Source organism: Equus quagga, chromosome 12 (assembly GCF_021613505.1).
Source record: "Equus quagga isolate Etosha38 chromosome 12, UCLA_HA_Equagga_1.0, whole genome shotgun sequence".
In the NCBI taxonomy this organism is placed as follows: Eukaryota; Metazoa; Chordata; class Mammalia; order Perissodactyla; family Equidae; genus Equus; species Equus quagga.
In genome coordinates this window covers 99,272,972-99,289,155 of record NC_060278.1, presented here as the reverse complement: position 1 = coordinate 99,289,155, position 16,184 = coordinate 99,272,972, and the positions used below count along the sequence as shown (strand labels likewise).

Genomic DNA, 16,184 nt, shown 5'->3' with positions numbered 1-16,184 from the left:
CCTTCACAGAGCTGTTGTCACATGTCTAAGCATATCTCAAGTGCTTAGATCACCACCTGGCCCATTATTATAGCACATACGACCAGAACACGAGAGCCTCTTCTGGGAGTAAAACAGGAAATAAGTGGTCACCCTTCTATACTTGCAGGTGTGACATTAGTCGGGAGGGGACAGAGCCACTTACTGACGATGTGACCTGTAGTCTGGAAGGCCAGCTCTACAATGTTCCCGTCGTGATCCGAGGCTGCTTGGTGGAACACAGCAAAGATGTTCTTCCAGCCTGAGCGGATGTTGGCCGCCTGGGAGTTCACCATCTGGGCGATGCAGCGAATCACCATGTCCCGGATGGTCGGAGACCTGAGGAAGAAATGGGGCAGTCATGTCATCTGTACTTCGGATAGCGGGAAGAGAAACGAACACAGCTCATCACTTAGAAGCAGCACTTTCAAAAAACCTCAGTTTTTAAAGCAGGTAATGAGGCCGGCCTGTGGTTAAGTTTGCGTGCTCTGCTTTGGCAGCCCAGGGATTTGCCAGCTTGGATAGTGGGTGTGGACATGGCGCCGCTCATCTGGCCATGCTGAGGTGGCGTCCCACATGCCACAGCTAGCAGGACCCACAACTAAAAAATATGCAACTGTGTACTGGGGGGATTTAGGGAGAGAAAGCAGAAAAAGGAAAAAAAAGGCAGGTAAGTACTCCACATTCATTTAAAAAAAAAATTAAAAGACAATTGTAGTGTAAGCCCTGACAGTTGGCTTTTCTTTTTGTAATCCAAGTGCCTGAGTTAAGCTTTGACTGCCGAGATATCCATTTCAAAGAGGGTTATCTCACATAAACACATGGCTAACCACTGACAGACAAAGAGCCAGGCTGCCTTCCCCCACTGAGGCTCCTCTGGGTTAGAGATCTTGGTTGACTTCAATGAGTGACCATTTGGACTACTTTTTATTTTTTCTCTTCCTGCGCTTTAAATTCCCACTGTTATGTTTTAAATTCACCAATAAAGAGTAAGCCTGTGAAATGCTAGGCTCCCACCCTTGACCCCAATAAAAGCAGAACCCCAGGCCCAGACTCATTTGCTTGCCTGTGCGCTCTCTCTGCCCGTGACCTTGCTGTGTGGCCCCAGGTGTGCTGTGTAATTTCCAGGTCTTGTAAGTAATAAACCTTTATTTTTTCAAAGTTTTCTGATGTTACTGCTCAAAGGCATCTTGCAATCATAATAAGAACCACAAGGGCTAGTCCAACCACAACACTGGTATTGATAGGTTGAGACTGGCACAAAACAACAGAAAGAAAAATAATATGACAATCACTGTGGCCTTCCTGCAGCCACCCCACACCTCCTTGAAAACAGAACTCTGATTTCATCCAGGCAGCAACATGCCCAACCCCAGGAAGCCGATCATAAACAGTGTACGATAACATGACAATCTTGCTCTCATGTGTTAGGCCCTCAATTTCCCAGCCTCCCTTGCAGCTAAGAAAGCTACGTGATCTGTTCTGACTAATTAGATGTGAGAGAAAATCTATGAGGATGGGGGAGAGGGATTTCTGGGAAGGTTTTTGCTTTTGTCTTAAAAGGAATAATCCTGGCAGGCTCTGCCCTTTTTCCTCTTATTCCCACCTGAACACAGCTGGATGCCTGGAACTAGTACCTCCATCCTGTAAGCATGAAACAATAGGTTCCAGGATGAAAAGTGACCCTGTGGATGGCCAAAGAAAGGCATGGAAAGAACCTGGGTCTCTGATGACAATTTGGGCTATGTAACCAAAGTTGGGGCTGCCTGCCTCTAACTTCTTAGGTAAACAATACATAGCTTTGTGTTTAAACCCTTAAATGGGTTTAAACCATTGTTGGTCAGTTTTTCTGACGCAAAACATTTTGACTAATATACTCATAATTCAACCACCCAGAGATAACCATTACTAAATTCTTAATGCATATCCTCTTAGATTTTGGGGCAGGCATTTATGTATATGATAAATACGTATACATGGATTACAGTACACATATATAATTTAAGAGGCAATATTTTAAATTTATTTATTACAGAACAAAACCTGGAGAGAGAAAAAATGGCCCATTTTCTAAAGCAGTTACAAGGTTAAACACGATGTTCGTTACCTGAATATCTGCAATGGATTAGCAGATATATCCTGCAACATATTAAGATATAATCATGGGGTGAACTCTCTTATCTCACAAACAGCAAGAGGCAAGACTACACAAACCTATCGCCTCTGTAGTGCCAGCTCTGAAAGTCATCAGAGGGGTTCCGGGACTGCAGATTTGACTTAACAAATTCCAACAGACAAGGAAAACATTCCTGCTTGTTTGCGGGACCCAAAACAACCAATAACAGGAAAGATCATTTAGAGAAGCACGGAGAAAGTCGAAACAGAGTTAAAAATTAGCGTAAAGTCCACAAAGTAAATACGCAGCCTGCAGAAAACGGAGGACTCGCTACATCCCACACCCAGGTGGCATTAATACATAATACAATCGAATTCTTAATACAACTGTCTCTCCATGGGCAAAAAAGCAACTTGTTGACAAGAACTATATATATTTATCAAAATGGTTTTTGTCTGGTTGTTAAAAGTAATATATGACAATAAAAGTTTTAGAAAATGTAGAAAAAGCATAATAAAAGAAAAAAATCCCTTTATGTGATGGTATGGTATTTCATATGGAGATGTATACACATATATATCACTCAGCCTACTGCTTCTCATTTTCCATGGATAAAGGCCAGGTGATTCTTTAAAATACGTCAGACCATTTCACTACTCTGCTCAAAGGCTTCCAATGGCTTCCATCTCTCACAGAGAACAAGACAAAGTGCTTACAAAGGCTGACAGTTCCTACATGATTCAGGTGCCCTGCTACCACGGGACTTCATCTTCTAGGACTTTCTGCCTTGTTCCCTCCATCCCAGCCACAATGGTCTCCTTGCTGCTCCTTAACTACGCCAAGCACATCCTGCCATGGGCTTTTGCCTTCACTGTTTCCTCTGCTTATAACACTCTTCCCAAGACCACATATAGCCATTCCTGGCTTGTTCCTCATTTTGTTCAGGTCTTTGCTGAAGGGTCATCTTACCAAACACATCTCAGCTGACTGCTACATAGAAAGGAGTGCTTAGGGGCTGGCCCCATGGCCGAGTGGTTAAGTTCATGCGCTCTGCTTCAGCGGCCCAGGGTTTTGCCGGTTCGAATCCTGGGCGCGGACATGGCACTGCTCATCAAACCATGGTGAGGCGGTGTACCACATGCCACAACTAGAAGGACCCACAACTAAAAATACACAACTATGTACCGGGGGCTTTGGGAGAAAAAGGAAAAATAAAATTTTTTAAAAAAAGAGTGCTTCTATCCCATCCCCTTAACTTGATTTAATGTTCTTCAAAGCAATTACCACTGATTTATTAAACATTCATTTGTTTATCTATATATCCCACTGGAATATAAACAGGGATTTATTTTTCATTATGGAGAATTTCAAACATATATAAAAGTAAAGAGGATATAGTAATAAACACCCCTATACCCATCACCCAGAGGCAATAACTATCAAATCAGGGCCAAATGAAAACAGAGATATTTGACTGTTATCTTTAAAGATTTTATTTTTTCCTTTTTCTCCCCAAAGCCCCCCAGTACATAGTTGTATATTCTTCGTTGTGGGTCCTTCTAGTTGTGGCATGTGGGACGCTGCCTCAGCATGGTTTGATGAGCAGTGCCATGTCCGCGCCCAGGATTCGAACCAATGAAACACTGGGCCGCCTGCAGCGCAGTGCGCGAACTTAACCACTCGGCCACGGGGCCAGACCCCTGAGTGTTTTCTTTACGTTGTATGCTTGGCACATAGAATGGAACCTAGCAAACAGCAGCCTCGATAAACACAGGTCGAGTGAACGAAGGAACAAGGTGACTGCTGCAGAGGGAGAGCTGTCCCAACCTTTATTACATCCCTGGGGCAGAATTCGTGACCTTGTCTGAGGATGCTTCAGCAGTGGCTCTTTTTCTGAACTCCCTCAGCACGAGCCACAGCAAAGCAGCAGAGCATACTTCCATCAGAGGCAGGGGGGTAATCTATCCTTCTGGGAAAGGGTACACACAGATCTTAGTGTGACGTACTTACAGACAATAGGTGTGCATCAGTCTGTTCATTTTCTTTGTTTCCACCAATAAGGGAGGAAAAATTGTGTGGTTAGTGTTAGGAGGTCTTTTTAGGCCCCCATCGGGGAATTTGACCAACGGTCTTCCAGAACAATGGACATACCTGTTTTTCTTCATGATATGCTCAAAGGGCCTCAGAAAATCTTTCTGGAAACGGAAGTTGGCTAATTCTCCCTTCTCAAGAAACTTCATGGAGAGTTGCCTTAATGAGTCAACAGCAAAGATAGCCACATCTTCATTGGGGTTACAGCCAACCTGAGCAGGAACAGGAAGTGAGGTGAGATGGGCACAGCACAATTGCGGATGGGGGGTTCTGAACGTCAGAAATGGAAAGCCTGCCTTCAAAACAAATGCTCTGGGAAAACATACCTAAGGAGAAAAGAAAACGGTACTCTTGGCTACGGTCTGTACAATTTTGTTTTAAGTTTAGCGATGAAAGATCAGTATTACACATTTAATTAAAAGTGCTTTCAGGGGCAGGCCCAGTGCCCCAGTAGTTAAGTTTGCCCGTTCTGCTCTGGCGGTCCAGGGTTCACCAGTTTGGGTCCCAGGTGCAGACATGGCACCGCTTGTCAAGCCATGCTGTGGCAGGCCTCCACATATAAAGTGGAGGAAGACAGGCATGGATGTCGGCTCAGGGCCAGTCTTCCTCAGCAAAAAGAGGAGGGTTGGCAGCAGATGTTAGCTCAGGGCTAATCTTCCTCAAAAAAAAAAAAGTAAATAAATAAATAAAAATAAAATAAAAGTGGGGCTGGCCCCGTGGCCGAGTGGTTAAGTTCGCGCGCTCCACTGCAGGCGGCCCAGTGTTTCGTTGGTTCGAATCCTGGGCGCGGACATGGCACTGCTCATCAGACCACGCTGAGGCAGCGTCCCACATGCCACAACTAGAAGAACCCACAACGAAGAATACACAACTATGTACTGGGGGGCTTTGGGGAGAAAAAGGAAAAAATAAAATCTTTAAAAAAAAAAAATAAATAAAAATAAAAAATAAAATAAAATAAAATAAAATAAAAGTGCTTTCAGGGGCCGGCCCCATGGCCGAGTGGTTAAGTCTGTGCACTCCACTCTGGTGGCCCAGGGTATCACTTGTTTGGATCCTGGGCGCAGACATGGCACTGCTCATCAGGCCATGCTGAGGTGGCGTCCCACATGCCACAACTAGAAGGACTCACAGCTAAAAAATATACAACTGGGGGGGCCGGTCCGGTGGCGCAGCAGTTAAGTGTGCACGTTCAGCTTTGGCGGCCCAGGGTTCACTGGTTCGGATCCCGGGTGCAGACTTGGCACCACTTGGCACGCCATGCTGTGGCAGGCGTCTCACATATCAAGTAGAGGAAGATGGGCATGGATGTTAGCTCAGGGCCAGTCTTCCTCAGTGAAAAGAGGAGGATTGGCAGCAGTTAGTTCAGGGCTAACCTTTCTCAAAAAAAAAAAAAAAATACAACTATGTACTGGGGGGATTTGGGGAGAAAAAGCAGAAAAAAAAAAAAAAAGATTGCCAACAGTTGTTAGCTCAGGTGCCAATCTTTAAAAAAAAATACTTTCAAAATATCCTATTTAATTTTTTTTAAAATTGTGGCAAAATACATATAAAATTTACCATCTTAACCATTTTTAAGTGTATAATCAGTAGTGTTAAATACATTTATGTTGTTGTGCAACCAATCTCCACAACTCTTTTTATCTTGCAAAACTGAAACTCTATACCCATTAGAGAACAATTCCCCACGTGCTATTTAATTTTATCCAAATACATGAAGGGTCAAAAGACTTTAAAGTCTCTGTAAAGCCTTTTCATAGTTGCCCATGTCAGTCACCCAAAGCAAATGATTATAAGTGAGCATCATCAGCCTTGAAAAATTCAGCAGGAATATTGCAGTATTTCCTTAATATTGTACTTGTCTGTGGTCACCTACTTTTAGGGACTAGAGTTATGGGTATACATTCGGCTGGTGCTTCTCAGACTTCTCCCTCAAGAATCCCTAAAAGCAGAGCAAGGGAGTGTTTCCCACCAACACCCTGGGCAAGGGAGCCAGGGCATCGCGCAACAGCATGCTCCAAGTGAGAAATTTCACCAACACGCAGTCTGACCTGAAAATGTTTTAGTTTTAACAAAAGTAATACTGCAGTATCATTTGTAATAAAGAAAAAGTGAAGCCACCAATAGAAAAATGGCTACATCATAATGGTGTATTCATATACATGGAATAACATGTGGTAGTTAAAAAGAATAAACCCGGCCGTAAAAAAAGAAGGAAATCCTGTCACAGGCTACAACATGGATGAACCTTGAGAACATTATGCTAAGTGAAATAAGCCAGTCACAAAAACACAAATAGTGCACGATTCCACTCACCTGGGGTCCCTAGCGTAATCAGATTCAGAGACAGAAAGCAGAATGGTGGTCACCAGGGACTCCGGGAGGGGGAAGGGATGTGGAGTTGTTTAATGTGTAGAGTTTCAGTTTTGCAAGATGAAAAGAGTTCTGGAGATCTGTTGTACAACAATGTGAATGTACTATACACCACTGAACTATACATTTATAAATGGCTAAATGGAAAATTTTATGTTCTGTGTATTTACCACAATTAAAAAAAATAAGGAGAGTGACGTCAGCATCATGGCAAAGGGAGCTCTTCCCTTAGATATTCCCCACTAAGATACAACGAAAAGGACATTCATAAACCAAGAGAGGACACTGACACAACACAAAAGATGTCTGAGAGACCCACGCAGCCATACATCTGAAGGTGGAGGTGCTGGATGCCCCAGGAGGAACCAAAGGAGGTAAGGGGATCTTCCCTCCCTCCCTGGCAGTGACCCAGGGTGCAGGACCGCACGCATGGGTGGCTCTCTGCAGGAATGCCTTCTCTCCCCAAGTTCCCTCACAGCCCAAGGGAAAGCTCCACACAGAGGAGGCTAAGCTACAGTGGGGGTGTTTCATAAGCCAGCACCCCAGGAGAGCAGATAGTGAGGGCAGAGCAAGAAAACCCCAGGATCACACATGTGAAAGAAAGCACCCCTCCCCCCACCAGGTGCTCCAGCAAAGCTGTTTGGCCAGAGTGCCCGCTCATAAGTGAGAAAAGCAGCAGCTGTGAGCAAACGAGCTGGCAACCGCAGACAGGCCGTATCACCACAGATGCCAAAGGAAAGACACAGGTGGCAAGAATCGTGGTGGGCTCAGGATACACAGCTCCTGACCCCTACCCCTCAGTGGCAGCAGGTAGAATCTGTGACTAGATACTATCACTATGAAAAGGCACAAATCCACGCCATCAAACAATATGAAGAAATATATTAAAATTCCAGACCAGAAGGAAACTGACAAGCACTCAGAAATGAATCCTGAAGGCACAGAAACTTACAATCTAAATGACACAGAATCCAAAATAGCTATCATTAAAAAACTCAATGAGTTACAAGACAATTTAGATAGACAGTTCAATGAAAGCAGGAACAAAATTAATCAACAGAGGGAATTCTTCAGAAAAGAGATTGAAACTATAAAGAAAAACCAATCAGAAATGTTGGAGATGAAAAACACAATGGATGAGATAAAGAAAAATCTGGACTTCCTAGGTAACAGCTGATATTCTGGAGGACAGAATTAGCAATCTGGAGGACAGAAATCTAGAAATGCTTCAGATGCAGGAGGAGAGAGAACTAAGACTAAAAAGAAATGGGAAATTCTCCGAGAAATATCCAACTCAATTAGGAAATGCAACGTAAGAATAATAGATATTCAAGAGGGAGAAGCAAGGGAGAATGGAACAGAAAGCTTATTCAAAGAAATAATAGCTGAGAACTTCTCTAATCTGGGGAAGGAGGTGGAAATACAAGAGAAGCTAATACAACTCCTAATTGCATCAATGTAAAAAGACCTTCTCCAAGTCATACGGTAGCAAAACCGGCAAAAATCAATGACAAAGAAAAAATATTAAGGGCAGCAAGGCAGAAGAAAATAACCTACAAAGGAACTCCTATCAGACTTTCAGAGGATTTCTCAGCAGAAACTTTACAGGCTAGGAGAGTGGAACGATATATTCAAAATTCTGAAGGACAAAAACTTTCAGTCAAGAATACTCTATCCAACAAAAATATCCTTCAGATATGATGGAGAAATAAAAACTTTCCCATATAAACAATGGCTAAGGGACCCCCCCTTAGCCACAAGACCCCCTCTACAAGAAATGATCAAGAAGGGCCTCATACCTGGAAAAAAAAAATGGAAGGGTTTACAAAACCTTGAGCAATGAGATAAACAGGCAGAGAAAATCAGAAAATTGCAGCTCTCTATCAGAACAGGTTAGCAAAAACTTAATTATAACATTAAAGATAAAAGGGAGGAAAACATCAAAAATAACTATAATCTTGCCATTTTAACCAGAAACTCACAACACAAGATGGAATACATTGTGATAACAATAACTTAGAAGGTGAAGAGCAATGGGATGGAATCGGCTTAGACTAAGGAAATTAAGAGGCTATCAGAAAATGGACTGTCTTATCTATGACATTTTTTTATATAAACCTCATGGTAACCACTAAACAAATAATCAGAACAGAGGCACAAATGATAAATAAAGAGAAAACTGAGAAAACCATCACAGAGAACTACCAAACTGACAGTCCGAAATACACAGGATGAGAAACAAGAGAAATACAGAACTACTGGAAAATGAGTGATAAAATGGCAGCATTAAGCACTCATATATCAATAATCACTCTAAGTGTAAATGGACTGAATTCTCCAATCAAAAGACACAGGGTGGCATGATGGATTAAAAAACAAAACCCAACAATATGCTGCCTCCAGGAAACACATGTCAGTTCTAAAGACAAACACAGGCTGACTGAAGTGATGGAGGACAATACTCCAAGCTAATGGCAAACAAAAGAAAGCAGGTGTTGCCATACTTATATCAGACAAAGTAGACTTCAACATAAAACATGCAATGAAAGACAAAAAGGGACAGTATATAATGATAAAGAGGCACTCCAACAAGAACACATAACACTTATAAATACATATGCACCAAACACAGGAGCATCAAAGTACACAGGGCAACCACTAACAAACCTAAAAGGAGATATCCAGAACAAGATAATAAAAGTAGGGGACCTCAACACCACACTGACACCAATGCATAGACCATCCAGACAGAAAGTCAACAAAGAAACAGTGGAATTAAATGGAAAACTAGACCAGAGGGACTTAATAGATAGATATAGAACATTCCATCCAAAAACAGCAGAATACACAGTCTTCTTAAGTCCCCAGGGAACATTCTCAGGATAGACCATATGCTGGGAAACAAGGCAAGCCTCAACAAATTTAAGAAGATTGAAATCATATCAGGCATCTTTTCCTACCATAATGCTATGAAACTAAAGTTAACTACAAGAAAAAAGCTGGGAAATTGATAAATATGCGGAGACTAAACAACATGCTACTGAACGACGAATGGATCATTGAAGAAATTAAAGAAGAGTGGCCAGCCTGGTGGCACAGTGGTTAAGTTCACACGCTCCACTTGCTGTCTGGGGTTCACGGGTTCATATACTGGGTGTGGACCTAGCACCACTCATCAAGCCACACTGTGGTGGTGTTCCACATAAAATAGAGGAAGATGGGTATAGATGTTAGCCCAGCCACAATCTTCCTCAAGCAAAAAAAAGGAAGACTGGCAACAGATGTTAGCTCAGGTCAATCTTCCTTACCAAAAAAACGAAAGAAAGAAAGAAAAGAAAAAAATTAAAGGAGAAATCAAAAAATATCTGGAGACAAATGAAAATGAAAACACACCATACTGACTCATATGGGATGCAGCAAAAGTGGTCCTAAGAGGGAAATTCATAGCAATACAGGCTCACCTTAACAAACAAGAAAAATCTCAAATAAGCAATCTCAAGCTAGATCTAACAGAATTACAAAAAGAAGAACAAACAAAGCCCAAAGTCAGCAGAAGGAGGGAAATACTAAACTTAGAGTAGAAATAAATGAAACTGAAACCAAAAAAACAGGAGAAAGGATCAATGAAACAAAGGGCTGGTTTTTTGGGAAGATAAACAAAACTGACAAGTTCTTAGCCGAACTCACTAAGAAAAAAAGAGAGAAGACTCACATAAATAAAATCAGAAATCAAAGAGGAGAAATTACAGTGGATAGCATGGAAATACAAATGATTATAAGAGAATACTATGAAAAACTATAAGCCAACAAATTGGACAATCTAGAAGGAATGGATGAATTTTTAAGACTCCTACAACCTCCAAAAACTGAATTGAGAAGAAACAGAGAATCTGAATAGACCAATTACAAGTAAAGAGATTGAAATAGGATCCAAAAACCTCCCCAAAAATAAATGTCCAGGACTAGGTGTCTTCTCTGGAGAATTCTACCACACATTCAAAGAAGACTGTATACCTAGCCTTCTCAAAATATTCCAAAGAGTTGAAGAAGATGGAACACTTCCTAACATATTCTATGAGGCCAACATCACCCTGATCCCAAAGCCAGAGAAGGACAATATAGAGAAGGAAAATTACAGGCCAACATCATTGATGAACCTAGATGCAAAAATCCTCAACAAAATATTGGCAAACTGAGTATAGCAATACCTTAAAAGGATCATTCACCATGATCAAGTGGGATTTATACCAGGGACGCAGGGATGGTTCAACATCTGCAAATCAATGTGACACATCACATTAACAAAATGAGGAATAAAAGCCACACAGGTCATCTCAATAGACACAGAGAAAGCATTTGACAAGATCCAATATGCATTTATGATAAAAACTCTGAATACAATTGATATAGAAGGAAAATATCTCAATGTAATAAAGGTCACATATGACAAATCCACAGTCAACATCATACTCAATGAGGAAAAACTGAAAGCCATCCCTCTGAAAACAGGAACAAGATAAGGGTGCCCACTCTTGCCACTCTTATTCAACACAGTACTAGAGGTTTTGGCCAGAGCAATTACGCAAGAAAAAGAAATAAAGGGAATCCAAATCTGCAGAGAAGAAGTGAAACTATCACTGTTTGCAGATGACATGACTTTATATAAAGAAAATCCTAAAGAATCCATTGGAAAACAGAAATAATCAACAACTATAGCAAAGTTGCAAGGTACAAAATCAACTTACAAAAACCAATTGCATTTCTACACTCTAATAATGAACTAACAGAAAGAGAAGTCAAGAATACAATCGCATTTACAATCGCAACAAAAAGAATAGAATACGTAGGAATAAATTTAACCAAGGAGGTGAAGGACCTATACATTGAAAACTATAAGACATTACTGAAAGAAATCGATGATGACATAAAGAAATGGAAAGATATTCCATGCACATGGGTGGGAAGAATAAATATAGTTAAAATGTCCATACTACCTAAAGTAATCTACAGATTTAATACAATCCGAATCGCAATGACATTCTTCAAGGAAACAGAACAAAGAATCCTAAAATTTGTATGAGACAACAAAAGACCTCGAATAGCTAAAGCAATTCTGACAAAAAAGAACAAAGCTGGAGGCATCACAATCTCTGACTTCAATATATGCTACAATGCTATAGTAATCAAAACAGCATGGTACTAGCACAAAAACAGACACACAGATCAATGGAACAGAACTGAAAGCCCAGAAACAAAACCACACATCTATGGACAGCTAATCTTTGACAAAGGAGCTAAGAACATAGACTAGAGAAAGGAAAGTCTCTTCAATAAATGGTGTTGGGAAAACTGGATAACCACATGCAAAAGAATGAAAGTAGACCAGTATCTTTTGCCATACAAAAAAATTAACTCAAAGTGGATCAAAGGCTTGAAGGTAAGACCTGAAACCATAAAACTCCTAGAAGGAAATACACACAGTATGCTCTTTGACATAGGTCTTAGAAGTATCTTTTTGAATACTATGTCTAGTTGGGGAAGGGAAACAAAGGAAAAATAAACAAGTGGGACTTCATTAGACTAAAGAGCCTCTGTAAGGCAAAGGAAACCAGGATCAAAACTAAAAGACAACCCACCAACTGGAAGAAAATATTTGCAAATCATATATCTGACAAGGGATTAATCTCCAAAATATACAAAGAACTCACACAACTCAACAATAAAAAAACAAACAACTTGATCAAAAAATGGGTAGAGGATATGAACAGACATTTTTCCAAAGAAGATATACAAATCACCAACAGGCACATGAAAAGATGTTCAACATCACTAATCATCAGGGAAATGCAAATCAAAACTACACTAAGATATCACCTTATACCTGTTAGAATAGCTATAATCACCAGGACAAAAAATAACAAATGTTGGAGAGGTTGTGGAGAAAAGGGAATCCTCACACACTGCTGGTGGGAATGCAAACTTGTGCAGCCACTATGGAAAACAGTATGGACATTCCTCAAAAAACTAAAAATAGAAATACCATATGACCCAGCTATCCCACTACTGGGTATTTAGCCAAAGAACTTAAAATCAACAATTCAAAGAGACTTATGCACCCGTATTTTCACTGCAGCATTATTCACAATAGCAAGACGTGGAAGCAACCTGAGTGCCCGTGGACTAACGACTGGATAAAGATGTGTTATATATACACAGCGGAATACTGCTCAGCCATAAAAAAAGACAAAATTATCCCATTTGCAACAACATGGATGGACCTGGAGGGTACTGTTAAGTGAAATAAGCCAGACTGAGAAAGAAACACCATATGATTTCACTCATATGTGGAAGATAAACTAACACACAGACAAAGAGAACAGATCAGCGGTTACCAGAGGGTAAGGGGGTTGAGGGGTGAGCATAAGGGGTGAAGCAGCACATTTATATGGTGACTGACAAATAATGTACAACTGAAATTTCACAATGTTATAAACTATTATGACCTCAATAAAATAAAAAAAGAATAAATTCATATATGCTAATGTAGATTTAACTAAGTGGAAGAATCAAGTTACAAAATGATATGTATAGTAATACTATTTATGTTTTTAGAAAAGGCAAAAGATGGGCCAGTCCCATGGCCAAGCGGTTCAGTTTGAGTGCTCCACTTCGGTGGCCCAGGGTTTGTTTCCCTGGTTGGCAGCCTGGGTGCAGACATGGCACCACTCATCAGGCCATGCTGAGGCTGCGTCCCACATAGCAGAGCCAGAAGGACTTACAACTAGAGTACACAAGTATGTACAGGGGGGCTTTGTCGGGGAGAAGAAGAAGAAGAAAAAAAGATTGGCAACAGATGTTAGCTCAGGTGCCCATCTTTAAAAAATTTTAAAAAAAGGCAAAAGAAATCAAGAGAATATTATCTATATTTCTATGAGTACATACATACGTATGTGCACAGAAGAGTATCTGGAAACACATATACCAAATTGATAATAATTAGCGATCGGGGAGGGTCCAGTTCGGGGTGGTGATGGTCAAAGGTGTTTTTAGCTGTAATTTTTTTAAGGCGTTCATGTAATGTTTGTGTAATTAGAGACTAGTAAATACAATATTCCTCTCCTGAAACTCCAGGAGGATTCAGGAATTCCTGCTTCAGGAATACACACCATGCTTATCGTGCAGCACACCAGGACACACATGTGCCCCAGTGTAGCAGAAGGGCATCACGTGACTGTTCCAATGACCCTGCCAGAATCCTGAGAGCTGACTTACAGCTGTGCTCAGCCCTGCATTTCCCCAAACCTACGAGATTCTCATGTGCTCCAGTTCCCAAGGGGAAGCAGACATCTTTCTGAGGTGGTGGAAAGAATGAAGAGCCCCAGCGTGAGCAACTGAGTGTTCCACAACTTTGTGCCTAACAGCACTGATCAGATGGAAGGGACATCTGTAATGAAGTTGACAACCATAAAATGTCTAATTACTATCTGTCAGCCTATGTCCCAAGCTTGCCCACAAGTGGCCCATAGATAACTGAAAACTGGCATGTAGAGAATCTTGACAACAGAATTACAGGTGGGAAAAGTTACTGGTACAGGCATACCCTGTTTCATTGCTCCTTGCTTTACTGCGCCCTGCAGAGACTGCATTTTTTACAAGACTCTCCACCAGCAAAAAGATTACGACTGGCTGAAGGCTCAGATGACAGTTAGCATTTTTTAGCAATGGTATTTTTTAATTAAGCTATGTACATTTTTCTTTTAAACATAATGCTATTGCACCCTTAACAGACTACAGTATACTGTAAACATTACTTTTATATGCACTGGGAAACGAACAAAGCGGTGTGGCTCGCTTTTCTGCAGTGGTCTGGAACTGAACTCACAACATCTCCTGTACACAACACTTGCCTGTACAAACTGATGTTTCCCCTCAGAAAGGGAGTCCCACTGAACATGAAATCTAGACTTTAAAGAGTTCAGAAATATTCACCAAAACACTTTTGGACGGTTGTTTCTGAGAAGAAAAAGGATTCCACAGCTGTCAGCTGAAAGATCTTGAGGAATACACGAGCAATATTTGCTCCAGCTTAGCTGCCACAAGCTTGGGCTAGAGGACAAGGTACTATAACAGTAATGGCTTACGTTTTCTTTCTCAAGCAAGTTCACACCAATTATGCCAGCTGACCCACTAAGAATTTATTTACCCAGAATAGTGGCCAGGAGGCTGCTGAGTTATTTGATTACTTTCGATGACAGTGTTACCATTCACTCAACAAACAGCTGCTCTGGGTCATCTGCAGGCCCTTGTGGCGGTCTCCTCACTGAGATTCAGAGGAAAGGTCACCTCCAGGGAGGACTGACACACTGCAGTGCCCACCCTTTACCATCAGTTATTTTATCACACAGTGCGGGTGAGTTCCACGAGGGCAGGGACCTCATAGTCCACCACCTGGTACAAGGTACTCACAGAGTTTGTTAAACACATGGGGTGCTGGGAGGTACCCTACTTTGAGCTGATAAGGAAATAAAATAAACAAGGAACTTTGATTAGCTGATGTATCAAGTCAGGAGCAAGACTCCATTTGACAATGCCCTATTTCAGTGGGGTCCTGGAGCAGGTTCGCAGCTACCCATGAGAGCCAACAGCGCCCAACTCTTCCTTAACCTGAATTTAGTGACACCATATTGCTAGCTTTCAATCGGTCATGGTGGGGTATTTACCCCACAGAAATCAGCAGATGCTACAAATCATTTACCAGTACTCTACTCTTCCACCCCCAGTGCAGACTACTTCTTCTATTCAAAGTAGAGAGAGCAATTTTCTTTTCTATAAATGTTTTTTACTAACATTATTTTTAAGCATCTGTATTACAACTCTTTATCGCCAGGCCTGAGAAATTTTTTTGAAATCATGAAATGTGTTTTGATAGGAAACAGTGTTATTAAGCTGTTACTTTTCCCCTAAGAGCCACATGACATCACAGATACATATCCACACATACATAATACACACATTCTTCTGATTTCCTTTTATTTGTTCAACATATATGTGCATTGTGTCTACATGTATATAATGAAACCCCTAGTGGAGAGAAAGTAGTTTAGTCTAGTTTTCTCTCAGTAGTTGTCAATTTCAGAACACAGAAGTTTCTGATATAAAAATAAACGTTGGTTTCCTTGACAAAGGTTTCAGAAGAGTGGTGGAAATGGAAGCCAGAATACAAGTAGTAGTGACATTTAATAGTGAAACCATATATGCTATTATTTCTATTGAGCTGTCCTTGACTCCACAGAGAAAATGAATTATAGATATCTAAAAGCTTGATCACTTCTTTTTTGAATTTAGTTCCCTGCCTTTTTCTGGACATTGAGGGAGTGGCTTTTGAATCTGAAGAGTTACCTTATTGAAATGATCTCCAATCACGTGCCATATCCGGGACCACTGTAGTCGGATCCGATTCATGTTGTAGTATGATATCTCCACAATCTTCTGCAAGCTGAACATGCGGGGATGGTGGGGGGAAGCCAGCTCGTCCATGGACACGGCACACAGCCAGCGGACAAAGTCAACTACAAGCCAGACCCAA

General features: G+C 41.1%; 1 protein-coding gene across 3 annotated transcripts in view; it reads right to left on the bottom strand.

The window, feature by feature from the left end:
• ARFGEF2 (ADP ribosylation factor guanine nucleotide exchange factor 2) overlaps positions 1-16,184 on the bottom strand; it is a 104,945-nt gene that overhangs the window by 24,745 nt on the left and 64,016 nt on the right. For all 3 annotated transcript variants that reach the window (XM_046678430.1, XM_046678431.1, XM_046678429.1), the window contains 3 exons: positions 15,998-16,167; positions 4,286-4,437; positions 185-357 (listed from right to left, as the gene is read on the bottom strand). In XM_046678430.1, coding sequence (XP_046534386.1) covers positions 185-357; positions 4,286-4,437; positions 15,998-16,167 — 495 coding nt within the window. The remainder of the gene's footprint in view (positions 1-184; positions 358-4,285; positions 4,438-15,997; positions 16,168-16,184) is intronic.